This window comes from Pinus tabuliformis, chromosome 1_2 (genome assembly GCF_031772625.1).
Source record: "Pinus tabuliformis cultivar Carrire ecotype Pingquan chromosome 1_2, CPIR1, whole genome shotgun sequence".
Classification (NCBI taxonomy): domain Eukaryota; kingdom Viridiplantae; phylum Streptophyta; class Pinopsida; order Pinales; family Pinaceae; genus Pinus; species Pinus tabuliformis.
The window spans coordinates 598721234-598740381 of NC_142298.1; the positions used below are offsets into that span (position 1 = coordinate 598721234).

At 41.4% G+C, this 19148-nt stretch overlaps 2 protein-coding genes and 1 pseudogene across 2 annotated transcripts; 1 reads left to right on the top strand and 2 right to left on the bottom strand.

Annotated features, from left to right (window-relative positions):
- Nucleotides 1-10243: 10243 nt before the first annotated feature.
- Nucleotides 10244-13132, bottom strand: LOC149207061 (uncharacterized). The gene has a single exon (XM_089397910.1). The coding sequence runs from the start codon at nt 13130-13132 to the stop codon at nt 10244-10246; it is 2889 nt and encodes a 962-aa protein (XP_089254036.1).
- A 110-nt stretch (nt 13133-13242) lies between these two features.
- Nucleotides 13243-14394, bottom strand: LOC149207062 (uncharacterized). Its single transcript, XM_089397911.1, has one exon. It carries the CDS (start codon nt 14392-14394, stop codon nt 13243-13245), a length of 1152 nt encoding a protein of 383 aa, XP_089254037.1.
- A 1806-nt stretch (nt 14395-16200) lies between these two features.
- Nucleotides 16201-18621, top strand: LOC149207063 (putative multidrug resistance protein; annotated as a pseudogene).
- Nucleotides 18622-19148: the final 527 nt, after the last annotated feature.

The following is a 19148-nucleotide window of genomic DNA, read 5'->3' on the forward strand; positions in this document are numbered from 1 at the left end:
AAGGCCGATGCCACCCCAGCAGCCCACCCCCCTCCCAATCAGCAGCCGGGCGATTCCAAGAATCGTCGCGCCAACCTGGCGGCCCACCGCCCCACCTGACCGGTGGTGATGCGATTCTGAGAATCGTCCAGCCGTCGGTCGGGCGAGGGGGGGGGGGGGGCACTGGGTGGTGTGACCGACCACCCCCACGCCTGACCAGTGGCTGGGTGATTCCAAGAATTTTTAGACTGCTGGTCGGGTGGGGGGGCGGGCCTCCGGTCGGGCGCCAGCCGAGGGTTGGCCGCGGGAGGGAGAGAAGGAGGGTGGGGAGGGGGAGTAGGTGGCGAGGATGAGGGAGGGGGGAGGGGGAGTAGGTGGTGAGGATGAGGGAGGGGGGAGGGGGATGAGGGAGGGGGAAGGGCATGGATCCTCGGAGGGGGATGAGGGAGGGGCAAGGGCGCAGGCCAGGGGAGGGAGGGAGCGGGGAGGAGGATGAGGGATGGGGGAGTGTGCGGGCCGTGGGAGGGAGGGAGGGGGTATGTCACTGGTGGGAGGGGGGAGCGTGTGTGGGGGACGGGGGAGGGTGCCCCGGGGGAGCGGAGGGGGAGGGCTGATGGGTGGGGCCGCCTGGGGGGGGGGGCACTGTGGGAGGGAGGGCGGAGGGCGCCGGTGTGGTGGGGGGAGGTGAGAGAGGGGGGGTGAGGGAGGGATGGGTGCAGGAGGGGGGAGAGCGCCCGAGGGGGGTGTCGATGGGGTGGGGGATGGTGAGAGAGGGGGGGTGAAGGAGGCATGGGCGCTGGAGGTGGGAGGGTGCCCGAGCGGAGGGAGGGGGTTAGGGCTCTGGGGGAGGGAGGTAGAAGTGTCCTTGGGGGATGGGCGCAGGGGGTTGAGGGGGAAGGGGAGGTGGAGGCGCCAGTGGGGGGGGGAGGGGGAGGGGTGAGGGGGTTAGGACGGTGGGAGAAGGAGGGGAGAGGGGGGAAGGCGCCGATGGGGTGGGGGGAGGTGAGAGAGGGCGGTTGAGGGAGGCATGAGCGTGGGGGGTTGAGGGGGGAAGGGCACCGGTAGGGTGGGGGGAGGTGAGAGAGGGGGGCTGAGGGAGGGATGAGTGTGGGGGGTTGATGGGGGAAGGGGAGGTGGAGGGGGTAGTGAGGGAAGGGGCATGGGAGGGGGAAGAGGTGGAGGGCGCGTGGGGTAGGGCGTGTGAGTGAGGGGGTGAGAGGGTGGCGACGTTGGGTTATGGGGACGACACATGGGTGGGAAGGAGGTGAGCGGGAGGGCAGGTGAGGAGGAGGGCAGCGACATGGGTGGTGCGGTCGATATGGGGTGCAATCGGGTGGGTGTAGAGGGATGAGGGTGAAGGGGAGGGCGAGTGGGTGTGGGTGAGGGGATAGGGGCGACGTGGGCACGTGGAAGTTGAAAGGGGAGGTGCAAGTTGGGATGGTAGGGTTAGCGAATCATGTGGGGATGTGGGGGTGAGGGGTTTGGGGGGTTGGTGGTAAGGGATGGGGGTGGCGTTGAGGGGGTTAAGGGGGTAGGGGCGCGGGGTGTGGGTGAAGGGAGTGAGTGTGCCGGGAGGGGGGGTTGGAGGTAGGGGGCGAGTTGGGCTGCGATGCCCACCTTGGCAGCTCACCCACTCATTGCGGGGGTTTGGAAATTCTGAGAATCACGCAACCCCTCGACAGGCGGGCGAGCCGTTGGGCCACCCCCACAACCCCTACCCCCCCCCCCCCCCCCCCCCCCCCCCCCCCCCCATGCCCTCATACCCCGCCCGCTCGCCCGACCTCCCCGCCCACCCCATGACACCACGGCGACCCACCCATGGGTATTAGGCGATTGAGTTTGATCAGGCCCACCATGATCACGACGGATGTAATTGTTATTTTGGCTAAAAAAATTATTAATTAAAAAAAAATATCTTTTTCATTAAAATAATTTAATATGAAAATTTTCAAGGAAAAAAATTAATTTACCTTTCAATTGTGAGAATTCTTCGTTGAATATGTTGTTGATAGCGATATAGCTGCTCCACAAATTCATGAGTCTTTCAACGATTTTCAAAAAACCTGGACGTGATGTGAATAATAGTGATAATGAAATTTTAATATATAAGTGAAATTACGGAGATGTTTTACCGTACGATTAATGTGGGATAATTTGTTTTAAAATATTATAAAGCAAATATTGTAGAATTGTTTTACAACAGGCTGAATGTAGGATAATTTGTTTTAAAATATTATAAAGCGGATATTGTAGAATTATTTTACAACGGGTTGAATGTGGGATTAATTTTTTTTAGAATATATTATAAAAATTAAAAAAATAAATAAAAAAAATCAATTGTTTAGTAAATATTATATACTTGAACTATTAAAATAATTAATGTAGAAGTTGTAGTTTACAATTTTAATTTTAATTATTTATTTCATAAAATAATTTAGTTTACATTTTTCAATATATTGTAGAATAAAATAATGAAGGTAAATAAATCTAACAAACTTTTTGGAAGGAAATATTTTCGCGAAAATTTTTGGAGTGAAAATTTCATTCTTTAAGGTATATAATATCTTTAGGAGACTCTCCATTTGTATCATTCAACATATTCTATTTGAAAGGGATGGATTGTTCTGATAGTGGAGTTTCGATTTATACACTATCAACATCTTCATCGTGTAACAACTCTATTCATATTGATGAATATAGTGGGAATTGTTCCACTATGAATAGAAAGTCAATTCTTCCACTTAGTCCTGATTCTAAGGACTATGAGAGCGACACTGATGAAAGAGGGGATGGAGAATTTCAAATAAATAAAGAGTCACAAATTCCACTTAGTCCTACTTCTAAGCACTATGAAAGAAGCAGTGATGAAGAGCATGATGGTGAAGTTCAAAAGAATGGAGTGTCATGATGTCCAATTATTCCTAATTCTGAGGACTATGAGAGCAGTAGTTTTGAAGAGAATGATGGTGAAGTTCAAAAGAATGGAGTGTCACGATGTCCACTTAGTCCTAATTCAGAGGACTATGAGAGCAACAGTTTTGAAGAGCATGATGGCGAATTTCAAAATAATGGAATGTCATGGTGTGCACTTAGTCCTAATTCTAAGGACTATGAGAGCAGTAGTGATGAAGAGCGTGATAACGAATTTCAAAAGAATGGAGTGTCAAAGTGTCCACTTAGTCCTAATTCTAAGGACTATGAGAGCAGTAGTGATGAAAAGCATGATGATGAATTTCAAAAGTATGGAGTGTCATGGTGTCCAGTTAGTCCTAATTCTAAGGACTATGAGAGCAGCAGTGATGAAGAGCGGGATGATGAATTTCAAAAGATTGGAGTGTCATGGTGTCCACATAGTCCTAATTCTACGGACTATGAGAGCAATAGTTATGAAGAGAGTGATGATGAATTCAAAAGAATGGAGTGTCACTGTGTCATCTTAGTCCTAATTCTAAGGACTATGAGAGAAGCAGTGATGAAGGATAGGATGATGCACTTAGTCCTAATTCTAATGAGTATAAAGGTAGCAGTGACAAAGGACAAGATGTAGCATCTTCAATAAGTAAACAGTCACATTTTCGACGTAGTCCTAATTCTATGGACTATGAGAGTAGCACTGACAATGCACGTGAGGAAGAATATCCATTAAACATCGAGTCAGATTTTCCATTCAGTTCGAATTCTAAGGACTACGACAATAGCACTGAAGAAGCGGAAGATGAAGAATATCCTCCAAGTCAATATTTGAGAAACAGAGCTGATCATAGTGTGGATAAAATTTCTCTCAATGATGATGAAAATCCTTATACAAATGATGATCCAATGATGGAGATGTTGCCAAGAAATATTGTATCGAGGAGTAGGAGTAGACCTTTTCGTATCAATGCAAGTTGTTCTAGTGATACAAGGAGTAGAGCAGAATATCTGATGAGAAGAAGTTCTATCAGTGCTCTCATTTCAAGTGAATGTTGCCAAAAAGATTGCTTGAAACATATGGATTTCAAATTTTCATTAGAAAGCAGAAAGAGATATTTGCCAATGAATAAAAGCATGCAAAATTCATATTTAGTCGGGTGCATGCAATCTACATTATCGGGTTATGATTATCATATTGGGACTTTATTTATTTGTAGAAAAGCTTTCAAAATGTTTCATTCGATTGGGAATTTTCATCTCTCGAGAATTCAAGAAAATTTGGAAAAGGATCCCACATTTTATTCAAAAGTACGTCATAAAAGACAGTTTGGGCCATTATCAAATACTGCAATGTCATGGATGAAAGATTTAATTTCAAACCATGGAGAGTGTATGACAAATAGAGAGACAATACATATTCCAGATAATTTTTCAAGAAGAGAAATCTACAACTTATACAAAGAATATGCAGAATTTGTTGAGGGACATGGTCAGTTTATTACATATCAATATTTTGTGAAAGTGTGGAAGAAAGAATTCAACAATGTCCATATTCCTAAGAAGACAAGGATGGGGATTTGCAATACATGTGCTTCTCTTAAATCAAAAAGGGACAAATGTGAATGGTCAGAAAGAGGTAAGCATTCATAACTTTAACTTTTAAAATTGTATAGTCATCAACTATGAAAACATATTTCTTAATGAATTTCTTTTATGTTGTGTAGATTTAATAGTCAAAGAACTTCAAGATCATCGCGAACAACAAACAACCGAAAGGAAGAAGTTGTACAAGCATCGAAAGAGGTGTTTTGATAATCCAAATAAATATTTGGGTTTGATAATTGATGGTATGGACCAGGAGAAAACACCTTTACCACATTTTGTTCGCACACCCAAAAATTTACAGGAGGAAAATTTTATTCAGTTTCACTTGGTCGGTTGTATGGTCTTCAATGGGAAATTGTTGCCTAGGGTGTACTTCACAGCTCCAAATATTCATAATGATGCAAATCTGACCATAACCATAATTCATGATGTGATTTCTCATTGGTCTGGTACTCTGCCTGAAGTTTTGTATCTACAATTGGACAACACTTGCCATGAAACCAAAAATTAGGTTGTTTTTGGATATCTAAACATGCTTGTTGAATTGATAATTTTTCAAAAGGTAAAGGTTGGTTTCCTTCTTGTTGGGCACACTCATGACCATATTCATCAGATGTTCAGTCGTTTTTCAGTCATATTGAGGAGGAAGGAAGTTGGGAGCTTTCCATCACTAATTGAATCTCTTAGGAAATCATACATGCCAGAGCCTACTTTTGATGTGTTGGAAGAAACTATTGACATGCGAAGGTTTATTCTGGGATCATATGGTGAGGGGAAATGCATTGAACAACTTAACGACATTAGCTTCCAACATCAATTTCGTATCAAAAAAATTGATGGGAAAACACTAATATGGGGCAAGAAGTTTTCAACTACTGCTGAAAGGGTACCATCATCAGGTTTGAAATTTTTGAAGTTCATTCCAGATCATCCAATATTTGCATCAAAAATATTTTTATTACAATTAGTTGGTGAAGTTCAGAATGCACGCAGACAAAATAGAGATATAAATTATTTTGATTGCCTGGAAGAAATTAAAAAATGTATTAGATATACATATGAGTACTTTGACATTGCTGATTCAATTTGGTGGGAGTCATTTTTCAATAATCAAAGTGATATCATTTCAACAACAACAAATGAAGATATACCTTTGAAAAACCCATTTATTTGGCCATGAAATGTGTCAAATGAACATGAGGAAATAAACATTGTTGAACAACAACAATCTCAAGTTATTATTAATTGTTCACAGGCAGAGAAAAGAGAGATGTATATTGGTTCCAAAAGATCTTGTGCACAACGTGAAGCCATGGATGACCTTTACAGGGGTTCAGTACATGATATTAAGGAGGGTTGCATGATTGTAGTGCTAGCAGATGGAGATCTCAATGGCTATCCATTCTGGGTTGCTAAAGTTATAAAGGTCTTTACAGAAAATGAGGATGTTACAAGTGTTGATGTATATTGGTATGCCACAAATGCACACCCATTCAATGGTGTGTATAAGCCAGATATGGTAGTTGACAAAAAAAATGGCAGAAAGAGAAAAAGAAAGGGTACAAACATAAATCGCCACCGCACAGACATATTAAAATTGGAGGATGTTGACATACTTGTTTATGACTTCAATTTAACAAAGAGAGGAACTCTTCGCTTCAAGACGCTAGAGATTCTAAAAAGGTTGCTACCAAAAGGAACAATGTTGAGATGGGAGTCTGCTAAAACCAATCGTAGATCTAGAAGAATTTTGAAACCTGAAGTGTTGGGCATGCATGTGGACTCACATGGGGCACTAGTTGATGAAAGAGAAGAATATGGAACATCTTCATTAGCATCCAGTCACTCATCTGAAGATATGAATTTTGTTGGTATGCAAGAAAATATGAGTGATTTTGAATAATTGTTTAAGACAATTTATATAACTGATGTATGCATCGTCTCTTGAAATAAAATTAATGATTTCCATATGGTGTTAAATGAGAAGTTATGATGCATTTTTATGTTGCTGGATTATATGTCTTAATTATGATAATTTTTATTGTTTAAAATATCTACAATGCAATATTAAATTAGAGATATAATGTATGTTTTATTCAATATATAAATAATGACTTTTGAATTCATTTAGTGATATGTTTTATTCAATATACAAATAATGACTTTTGAATTCATTTAGTGATGTAATTTGTTCATAATGTCATGGTTTTTAATTTTATAGTTGAAAAAAATTCAATTTCTTTTGTATCTAGCATGTTATGGTTGAAAACATGTTGAATTTATACTTAGGAAAGAAAAATGATATTCTACCAGAAACATCAATGTGTTTTTTTCCTCATAAACAACTTTGTTTGGCACATAAAAATTTGGTTTTACTAGCATTTTTAAAAAGTTTGAAAATTTACCTTAAGAAAAAAAATTTGTTGTTCCAGTATCATCACTTTCATTTTGAAGCTATATTTCCCATGAAAATTTCGTAGTAAATTTCGTAGTCACTGCCATTTTTAAAACATGTTCAAAATTGACCCCTAAAAAATAAAATCATCGTTCCAGTATACACACTTTTCATTTTTAGCATTGTTTTTGATCTTTTTTGGGGGTTTTTGGGCCAGAGTTCCCGTTTTGATTTTAGACTTCCCGTTTCAAAGTTTACATAGATTCCTCTTATATGTCATTCAATCAGGCAAGTTTTTGATTGATTTAATTCAAACAAAACAATGATCTCCTTTACTTTATGTGTCTGGATATTGATATTTATATATTTTAATGTGAGATAAATCTACACTTACATTGATTGTAAAGAAATATTTTGAAATGAACAATCCTTGTGATGATCAAGAGACAATCTACTTACGTCAATACTCCTACTGCCTTGGCTGGAAATAATTTTTGGTAATTAGAGAGTAGGTATAAGACCTTTACCTCATTTGACTATAAAACCAACCTAGATTCATCTTAACCCCGGACCTATCAAGTGCCAAGAGGGATCAAATCTCCTGAGGTGAGAACCATGCCTCACGTTTTACACTAAAAAAATATGTTTACATCGCCAGAGATTTGATCCCTCTCCACACTTGATAGGTTCAAGGTGTACAAGGATGCAACTTAGAGTATTTCTTCTTCTCTCTCCCCTTTCTCTCTGTCTCTCCTTTTTTTTCTCTCTATGCCACCCCCAAATATACACACTATCTCTATCTCTCCCTTCTCACTCCCTATCTCTCTCTCCACCTTTCTCTCTCTCTGTCTTTCTTCTTCCCTCCCTATGTTCCCCTCCAACTCCATCTCTCTCTCCCTCCACTTTCTTTCTCCCTCTCTCCTTCCTCTCCTACCTCCCTCTCTTCCCCGCACATCTCTCTCTCTCTCTCTCTCTCTCTCTCTCCCCAACCCTATCACTATCTCCCTTCCTCTCTTCTTATCTCGAGTCTCCCCCCTACATCTTTGTGTCTCCCCCCTCCCTCTCTCTCTACCCTCCTCTCTCTTCACTCCTCCTCTCCTCTCCTTCACTTTATCTCCATCTCTCCCTTGTCAGTCCCTTTATTTGTCCACCTCTTTCACTCTATGTCTTTGTTCTTCCCTCCCATATATATCTGGAGTTAATATATATATTACTATATGAATATATATATTTTAATATAAAAAATTTAATATTATCTTTATCCAAAAGTATTAATTATTTTAATATCAATATCAGATTTCATAATAATAATAATGCTAAGAATATTTCTCTAATAATCACATCCAGAAGGTTTGGTTGACCTGTTTCGAACCAACAAGTGTGGTTCATCATCAGGACTAGATCCAGATGCAGAGTCAGATCTAAGCAACCAAATAAATAGTGATATTGATGGAAGGATCAGATAATTTGACCATTAGAGTCTAACGACAATATAAAATATTCAAAAAAGATGACGACCCTAACTAATTATTGACCAAATTTATATAAAAATATATTTATTAAAATAAAATAATACCCTTTATGGTTACAAATAACTCTATGATGACTCTCCCTAACAAATTTTGACCAAGAAATAGAAAAGTTCCATTATTTTAATTCTTTTATTTTATTTCAAGTTATGATTAATTAAATAAATAAGAATAAATTAATAAAAAATTACATTAAAGGATACTAAAAAACCACCGTTGAATAATAGAATGAAAAACAATAAAGTTAAGGTTAAATAAACAAAAATAAATAAATTAAGTGAAGAGATTAAAAATAAATAAATAAATTAGCAAATATTCAAGCTATTAATAATGAATGAAAGTAATATTAATAAAATTCAGTAAACAAAACTTAGAAAAGAAAAGTATTATTATTATTATTGTATGTGGGTTGTCTGGTTATATTCATAACAAATGGTTTTAAAAAAAAACAATTTACACATATTTAATAAAAGAAATATTAAAAGACTTTTGAGTCATTTTATACAAAACTCAAGGATTTTTAATTTTTTTCTGTTAAATTAAAGTTTTTTTTTTAATTTATAAAAAAGTATTGGCTTTAGTAAAAAGTAAAGGTGTTTAAAATTTTACTTAATTTTAATGTGTTAAATTTTTTTGTTGAAAATAAATTTATAATCCATTCAAATTAAAAGCACTTTTAAACACATTATTTTTGTTTAAACAGACATTAATTTGTTTGAAAAAAAAATTATTATTATCAAATTCTATCGAAAATATTTTTAATTTTTTAATTTTTTTCACAATTATATCATAAATTTAACTATAAAATTTATTTTTGAATCCCAAAAATGATATCTAATATAAAATTTATTTTTTTACTAAAGTCGAAAATATGAAATCATAATTTCATATTCATAAAAATTATATTTTATAATTGATTAACACATTTTACACTAAGAAAAATGATTTAAAATAGATTATTTTAATTAATAGTTGAAAATTTAATATTTATAATTTCAATTAATAATTTAATCACTAATATTTACAATTTAAATTTAATATAACTAAATATTAAAATTATTTGAAAAATACACCAAAACATTTTTACCCTAAACGTTTAAATTTTTTATTTTGCCGATTCGGATCTCCAACTGAACCGGGGGAAATCCGACAGAGGAGTCCGAATTTAATCACGGTAGATTTTTGGAAACTTGTATGAGAAGCAACTAAATTCCGTATTTAGTGGGGTCGTAGGCAACTAGATCCGTCTCTAGTGGGATCCTGAACACCGACGCGGAATGGGGTATGTTTTTCTGTTTACGTTCCGCTTTTAATAAAACCGATGGGTATCTCCACTGAACCGGGCTGGCTTTAAAGTTGTTGGAGGATGGGTAGGAAAGTGTAATGATGTCTCATTGATTTTAAACTTAAATTAGTTGTATTTATTAGTTAAAAATGTTTAAATACTCTAATGAAAGTTAAAATAAAAAATTGAAGTAATGATGAAATCCTTAAATGGTGTAATAATGTTTTTTTTTTTTTCCAGAAGGAAAAAGTCGTAATTTCTATTAATAATAGGAAATTACATTTTGTAGATGTTGGTCGCATATTTATATGAGGTCATCGACCTGTCTGTATATACAAACAAAATAAACTGTAAGATCTGGATCTCCACGCAGGGAGTCGTATAGTTGATCTGTCTATTTAATACCACAGTTTTTACAAAAATTTCTCTGTTCGATGAGTACCGCTATAGGCCGTGCATAAACTTAGTAAATATATAATAAAGTCCATATGTCTAATTGTCAAAATTGTCAAAAAATGGCACTGTTTTTTTGTCTGATCATTGACCCGTTCTGTTGAAGTCGTCAAAAGGCTTGTGATAATATTGATGGAAAGTTCCATCAATTTGCTCCTGTATCAGCCATTGTTCTAGATGGCTGTGCGCCGCTTCTTTGGAAAGCTGGTCCGCTTCTGTGTTCTGTTCCCTGTATATATGACGACAAGCAAAGGATTCAAAAGATGATATCAGTCTTTTAGCTTCGTCCAGTATATGTCTCAAAGAATATGCATGACATTGAGATGCAGAATTTATCCAATTGCAAACAATCTGTGAGTCTCCAAACAGTTGCAGGTGTCTGCAGTGCTTTTGATGTGCAAAATGTATGATATGTTTTGCGGTGCATAATTCAGTGAAGTTGTTGGTGCCGTTGTCATATTTGATCTGAATTTTGAAGCAATGCGATTCATTTATATGTAGTACAGCTCCTCCACCACAGCCCGCATCCTGTGCGGAACCATCGAAGAAAGCCCAGGGCTTTGTCTTATCGATAGCAATGGGATTTAAGGAGCGAGGTGGGGGGTTGGGAGCAGCATCTGGTATAAGATTGTAATCTGCGATGATATGGTGCAGTATAGTAGGCCAGTGGGGAGCTTTATTGTTGAATATGATATGGTTCCGTGCAATCCAAATGGCTCTACATACTAAGAGAGGCATGTTGTTAGCTTTCCCTGTGTGTGCTCGTATCCAAGAGCACCAAGCCTCTTGTATGTTCTCTCCCTGCCATGTAGTGAGGAAAGTAATGTGTGATGTTAAATTGTGCCAGAATTCTCTGGTTACTGTGCAGTGAAGGAATAGGTGATCCGTGCTTTCTTCTTCGTTGCAGCAAAGGTGGCATCTGAAAGGCCCGTGAAAAGATCTTTTCAGTAGATTTTTGCCGGTGGGGATCTTGTCCCATATAATGTTCCACATTAATAAACGGCAGCGGGGGGCAGCTTGTAGCTTCCATAGATTTTTCCAGTGAGGGAGAATATTCGGGGGCATGTGAGGCTCCATTAATTTCAGGTATCCCATTTTGGGGGAATACAATCCATGTTTAGAGAAGGCCCAGATGAGCTCATCCGGTCCCTCAGTCAGTCTGATGTGGGCCTGGGTAAGGGCTTCGGTGTAGTTATCCCATTCAGTCTGCCATTGCTCAGGTATGTCCAGAGTCGCGGATGTAAGCCAAGCCTGTTGTAGGAAGCTTGAGTTATCACTGTCTCCAATTTGATTAATATGAGTGATGCCTCTGCTGTGCAAATATCGGATGAGATCTTCCGAAAGTCTGTTTGAATTACCACATCCGACCCATGGGTCCTTCCCAATCCTGACGCTGTGTCCACTCTTGATACGCCAAGTTATGCCTTCCCTCAACAGAGGAAGGGAGCGTAATACTGCCTTCCAGATGTTGGATATATTATGACCAGGTTCATGATGCTGTCGGAACCAGTCCATGAGATGAGTAGGTCTGATGTATTTTTCTTGGGCGACACGGGACCAAAGGCTATCGGAGGTCAGTAGCTGCCATCCTAGTTTGGCTGCTAAAGCATTTGCAAAGTGGTTAAGCCTTCTTATACCCCAGCCACCCCAGCGCTTTGGCATGGCTATAGAGTCCCATTTCACCCATGCAAAGATCCTACCAGGTTGCTGTCCTTTCCATAGGAATCTGGAACATATACTCTGTATCCTGTTGAGTACTCCACGAGGTATCCAAGCGAGGGTCATCCAGTAGACCGGCGTAGCTTCAATGACCGCTTTAATGAGGATCAGCCGACCCGCACGAGAAAGGTATTTGTGATACCATGTCTGAAGTCTCTTTTCCACCTTGGCTATCAGCCAAGCCCAGTCAGCAATTCTGTATCCAAGGGGTTTGAGTCTATACCCCAGATACTTTATGCCATCATCAAGGGAAGATGAGGTAAAGGGAAAACGTTGAGTGGCGTATGCTAATTCATGTCTAGAGCAGCCCACCGCTGTGATAGAGGATTTACTATCATTTACCATCATTCCCGTGGCTTGCTGGAATAGGAGAAAATTATTGTGAAGGGCTGTGACATCTCCAATGCCTCCATTGAGGAAAATGAGGATATCGTCCACAAACAGAAGGTGCGTGAGGAAAAAATTTTCCGATATGTTGATCCCGGTTATCTGATGCCTCTCCCTGGTAGCAATGATAAGCCTACTAAGCCCCTCCATGACAAGTAGGAAGAGTAGAGGGGAGAGAGGGCATCCCTGTCGGAGCCCTCTTCCCGAAGTGAAGAAAGGTGTGGCTTCCCCATTGAGGAGAACACTATATGGCACATCAGTAATGCAGCTCATGACCCATTTAATAAAGAGGTAAGGAAAGCCAAGGTGAGTAAGAAGCAATCTGATATAGAGCCAGCTGACTCTATCAAAAGCTTTGGATAGGTCCACCTTCAATATCATACCTTTCTGTTTTTTAGTGTGGAGGGTATGAAGGAGTTCCTGAGTTGTGGCAATGGCTTCATGGATCTGCCGGTTGCTCAGGAAAGCGAATTGTTCTGAAGAAATGTGACGAGATAAGATAGGCTTCAGACGGTTGGCAATGATTTTAGCTACAATCTTGTATAGGCAGTTGCAGAGGGATATAGGTCGGAAGTCGTTGAAAGATGCAGGGTGGTCGGCTTTGGGGATGAGGGCGATGAATGTAGATTTTAGGGTCGATGAAATATTACCCTCCAGCCTGCAGTGTTTGATGACTTTCAGGAGATCAGCTACCAGGATGTCAAAGAAAGCTATATAGAACTCAATGGTCCATCCGTCCGATCCTGGACTCTTGTCTTTTTTGAACCATTTGATGGTCGCTTCAAGTTCCTCCATAGTCACTTCCTGAGTGAGGTCGATATGGTCCTCTTGCAAGACGAATCTGGGGAAAATCTCGGCCACCCTCATGATTTCGAGTATGTTGATCTCCCTGGGTGCCTTGTATATGTTTTTGGAATGATCAGTAGCTAGTCTTGTCAGGTGCCTCTGAGACGTGACTGTGTGGTCCTGATCATCTTTTAGTTCCCAGATTGTATTGATTGCCTTTCTGCCATTGCATAATTGTGGTAGAATTTGGTGTTTTCATCCCCAGCAGTGAGCCATATGGCTCTGCTCCTCAGCCGCCAACTTTCTTCTCGTTCTTTCAGGATCTGAGATCGTTTGGATATGAGAGAAGTGTATAATTCCTTACTTTCCTGAGTAGGGAAGGTGCCACCCTCATCTTCCTCATGTGCAGCAATGATCCTCTCAGCCTCGCTTAATGTGTGGTCATCCCGGAGTCGCTTCTGATGGGCCCAATGTTTGGATATACTTTTGAGCCCTGTTAGCTTCCTGGTGAAGCCGTCAATTATGTTTTCACCATCTCTGATGGGGTTATTCTGCCAATACTCAGTGACCAATTGCGCGTAGGAAGGGTCCTGTAACCATGATGAATTAAACTTGAAGGGGCTCTTCTTCTTTATGTGAGAGTCTGAGATCTCTAGGTAGATAGGCCGATGATCCGATAATCCTCCAGATCCAATCCACTGTCTGATTTGGGCGAAGCCGTTGTGGAGGGGTTCTTTGATCAGGAACCTGTCGAGTCTTCTGGCTAAGCTCTGATCTCCGCTTCGGTTGTTAGACCAGGTGTGTTGGATCTTTGCCATAGGCGTGTCTATCCAGTGGTGGTCTTCCAATAGAGAAGAAATAGTATCAGAAAAGGGGTCCACCCTGGCTGCATGTCCCCATGTTTCACAGAATCCCAAGGTGAAGTTAAGGTCTCCTCCCAATATGATGTTATCCTCACGCAGTAGGGCTGATCCCAGAAGGGAGCTCCAGAAGTTCGCCCTATCAGAGCATGGCCCGTATACATTGATGAGGCGAAGTTCAAGTTCCAGGGAGCTAGCATAAGCATCAACTCCAATGTACCCACGTCCTCCCCAAGAATTGATAAGCCTCATGGATTTATTATTGATGCCGATAGCCAATCCACCAGATCTCCCAGCAGCATCGATAGCGAAGAAGGTCCAATTGGGTAACCAGGACTTGAATATGGGAATAAGAGTGTCTGCCGGACAAAGAGTCTCTTGAAGAAAGATTATATCCAATTGTTCTAGGGAGAGCAATCTCCTGAGGGCTAGTTTTTTGGGGTTACTAGCAAACCCTCTGCAGTTATAGGATAGAATCTTCATGATGGTAAGGTGGCAGGGCCAGTCTGTGCTCTAAGGGCCCTAAAGATGGTCTGCTGTCGTCCAATGGCGACTTCAGCATCAGCAGTATGTCTAGCTTTTGATATGCGCGATGGCCTGCCCCTGGTGTGTTTGAGAGAGGCAGGTACAGTATCCAGGGCAAGTCCAACTACGTCCGGGCCTCTGTCTTTGGATCTGGGCCGGAGGGAGTATCGGGGGGGAGCAGGGGAGGATAGGGTCGGGAGCGCTTCAGATAAATGGGGGAGAGACGGCGAAACAGAGGAGGACACCAGCGGAGGGGAGGGGATGGGGCAAGTGAGAGGGGGAGATAGAGGAGCGATGGATGAGGCAGATGAGAGTGCGGTGTGTAAGTGATGCAAAAGTGCAGATGCAGAACTATGATGGTAATGTATGGGCGATGAAATGCGAGGAGGAGATGGGACAGACGTACCCGACATATCGTTCCGCATCGGTGCAGTGTCTGTAGGAGCAGATGCCGTTGATGCGCGAGTCCGGACCCCAGTCGAGGAACTCGGCGGTTCTGGAGGAGTACTATCAGCCTGTCTCTGAACGTCCCCGGGCTCCTCTGTAAGTGGATGAGCAGGTGATGGGGGGGGTCGAGCCTGTGTATCTCCATGGTCCTGTGCTGATCTTTTATGAAGGAGAGGGCAATCCCGATACAGATGCCCTACTTTGTGGCATCTGCGACATCTGTAGGGGATTCCTTCATAATCTATGATCTGCCTCCAGGATGTGTCCCTCCATTGTATCGTGATATACTCCAGAAGGCTGCACCTAGTGCCCAGGTTGATGAGGAGGCATGCGTAAGCCATCATACCTGTGTGTAAATACGACTTGTCGTAGTCCATGAAACCGCCAATGGCGTTTCCAGTTCTCCTGAATATGTCCTCAAACCAGTATTGCAGGGGGAGTCCGGGAAGCCTGATCCATACCGGTCCAATCCCGATCTGTTCAGTCGCCGGATTGAATAAGGGGGTCCATCTCTTGAGAAGGACAGGGGCATGTTCGAAGTGCCAAAACGAGGATAGGACCCAATTTGTGTGGTCGGCACGAGCGAACCGAAGCGCGAACCATCCTCTCAGAAGGGTTTGTACAAAGGGTATGTCAACCAGATGATGCCCCCATACTTCCGTAGCCTAGGCTTTGAGTCGTTTAGCCAAATAATGTCTGCCTCTGATGCGTCCCACGAGGACTCTGTCTGTGAAATCCATAATCTCGCCCCACTGTATATCTTCTTCGAGCCTGAGAAAGGTGTCCTCAGCCCTGGATTTGAAACAACGGTGCTTCTGATTGTGGCCAGATCTCGCCGGAGGGTTTGTTACCGAGGCGGGGCCAAAACCCTGGAGGGGGGAGCGCTGGGTGCAGGGTGCAGGGGATCGGTTCTGGAGGTTAATTGAGGCCCAGAGAGAGGCGAAATCCCAGTGATACTACCCGATAGAGCTCCAGCAGATGAGGAGGCGGTCAGGGGGGGGGGCGGAATGCGGAGGGTCCAGGGATGACTGGGGAAACGAGGAGTGGTGAGGGGCGGAACTAGGGTTAGGGTTTATGCAGTCTGCCACAAAACCCAAGGTGGTCGGAGAGTGAGGAGGGGTGGATAAAGCCGGCCAGGTGGGGGGGTAGCCCGGGAGAATAACGGGATGATGACCAGACGGCAGCCCATCGGAATAAGAAACCATATTTTCCGGGAGATCAGTATGGAACATACCTTGAGCTGTAGGGTAGGGTGTACGCCAGATGGAGACGCCCTCCAGCGGGTCCTCGGAGTAATCGACAGCGTCCTGATCCTCCATGTTGATAGCGACAAACCTCGAAACAGCGAAATCCTCGGAACAGTTAACCGCAGAGGAGCTAGGGTTAGGGCAGATTCCTTTGTCGGTGCAGCAGTCCGGTAGCGAAAGAGGCGGGCGCGGTGCAGGGGAGCAGGGGAGAGCCCGTGCCCGTGAGCGTAAAGAAGAGTATACGGCGAGCGGCGACCGGGGTTTGTCAGTGCGCGTGACCGGGAAGAGAATGCAGTGTGAACCGCAGAGATGTGAACAGAAACCCTAACCGCAGCCGTCGCGCTCAATTTCGCCCTCCGCCCGTGTAATAATGTTGTTATGGTATATAGTTGAAAAGTAAAAAAAAAAATATATATATATATATATATATATATTACTTTTAAACTATATATATATATATATATTTTCTCACTGCTATGTTTCTAAAGGTTAAGATAAATTTGGATGAATTTACTTGTTTAGAATTATTCACAAAAGATATTTTTTTATTAACCTCAAGTTATATAGAAAATTAGCACACTTATGAAGTTTAGTTCGTGTGGGTTTAGTTTCCGTCAAATAATTGATGCAAATTTGATGAGAAGGGATGAAAGTAAGGACTTATTTGTGGGGACAAAAAGTGTGTATATATATATATATATATATATATATATATATATATATATATATATATATATAAATCTAAGATAAGGGTACGTGTTTGAGGTGAAATTTTTTTAAGTTAAAGAATTATGAACAATTTCTAGGAGTTTCGCCCCTCTAAACACATAATAGTCCTAGAATTCGTGAATCTATATTGATTTATAATTCCTATATAATAAATTTGGAATTCATCAATTTTGACTAATTAGGCCGATAAGCTTTACTTTGAATGAGTTTAGTCGTCTACCTTTTGATTCTCTGATTGACATTTGGCGTCCAACTGGCATCTGGTTTAATTGACATCTAGCATATGTTCTCAGACTATTCCTCCCTCACCAAAACTGCTTTCCAATTTTTGCTCCTCCTGCATTCCGCTTTTTGCTCTTCCACTGCTCTTCCACGACCTGCTGCAATAATGTTTTATGTTTCTGTTGTGCACGACCTGCCTTGCCACCTAACAATGGATTTAGCTCTCGGTTATTCAGTGGTGATTCACTATTCTGCTTTACAACTTGATCCTGCTATACCCTGTTTACAGCCCACGTAGAGAGATTAATAGATAGTCATGGTATGCAGGATTGGCCCTGGAAACATCTAGGTTTTTTGAAATATGCTATTGGCCACTTGAGTTTTGGTATGGAGGGAAGCTTATTACTCACGGATATATCAGTTTCCATGACATTTTATTAAACCACTTTGTTTTCACAAGAATCGGTCAAATGATAGCAGATGGAGGGAGTATGACTTCAGAGCTGGCAAAGGGATCTGATGTTGTTACATCTGTCTTTGAAATTTTGGATAGAGATACTCATATAAACCCAGATGACCTTGAAAAACTAAGCCTGATAATATCCAAGGCACTGTAGAGGTCAGGGATGTCGATTTTGTTTATCCAGCTCACCCAAATGCCATGATCTTGAGAGATTTCTATCTCAGGATCGATGCAGAGAGCAACATAGCATTAGTGGGAAAGAGCGGATGTGGCAAGTCAACCATCATTGGACTGATAGAAAGATTCTACGATCCCCTGAAAGGGGTTTTACTAATTGATGGGCAAGACATCAGGAGCTTTAATTTGAGGTCTCTGAGACAGCACATAGCCCTCGTAGGGCAGGAGCCAACTCTATTTGCAGGCAGCATCAGAGAGAACATTGCTTACGGTAAAGAGAACGCAACAGAAACTGAGATAGTAGAGGCTGCAAAGGCTGCCAATGCCCACGATTTCATTTCGTAAGTAGACTGAAATAAATCCCCTGACCACTGTTCAATTTGTTTTTCAACCATTGCAAAATTTGTTTTCCAACCACGATTTTTTATTTTTGCATGATGTATAAGTTGTTTCTTTTTTCATGATGTATAAGTTGTTTCACAAACTTCTCTGAACTTACAAAACATAATTTCCATGGGACACTTCATGAATCCTATCTTAAACTTCATGTTTTATTAACCAAGTTTCTTAAACCTAAAAACTAGTGGTTATTATAAATATTCTTACTAAATTCAATGCAGATTATATTTTTCTTTCAACTTATAAATAAATAAGCCCTATATGAGCAACTTGCTAGATTTCTTGTTAAATTCCATGCATTGTTAAAGTTTTTGTGGCATGAGGGATGGATATGAGACCTACACCGGCAACAGGGGAACTCAATTGTCTGGGGGGCAGAAACAGAGAATAGCAATAGCAAGGGCAATTATAAAGAATCCAAGCATCTTTCTGTTGGCCAAGGCAGAAATTTCACATCAGAATGAAATGTTTTCAAGCTCTCCATTTCGGATTAGAAGCTAGCAAGTGAAATTGAGCATACACAATTAAGTTTATCACCAAAGGTTTCTGACGGCAACGAACACCCTTCTCTTTTTATTTTCAATTCTCTTAGAGGGTGTTGTCGGTGGCTATCCATGGCAGAAAGTTGTTTTGCAATCAAAATTCTGTATTTATGATATTTGTCCATTCCCTGCCTGAGTCAGTGTCTGTGTGCTTATGCTTAATGCTGATGAATGACATTGGTGGATGAAAGCTGCTCTTCACATTGAGAAGATGAGTCACCAACAGAAAATGAGGCCACATCTTCATTATTATTTGTACACAATCAAGTTTAAACCAAAAAATGGCAAAAAGATGATAGAATTGCAATCTATTTTGAGTTCCATTCACCGGCAGAGTTTGATGGGCGTTTGAAACAATTGCAAGAATGATATGATAGACTGGAGTTTTCCGAGTGGAATGGGGACTTATGAGAACATAAAAGAAGATGGCCTTTGAGTTTCCAAAATTTTGAGGATGCCATTCCTCCGTAGTTTTCCATTCAACTG

Coding starts and splice junctions, on each gene's coding strand:
- LOC149207061 (XM_089397910.1), bottom strand. CDS start 13,132: ATGAGGGTGGCCGAGATTTTCCCCAGATTCGTCTTGCAAGAGGACCAT.
- LOC149207062 (XM_089397911.1), bottom strand. CDS start 14,394: ATGAAGATTCTATCCTATAACTGCAGAGGGTTTGCTAGTAACCCCAAA.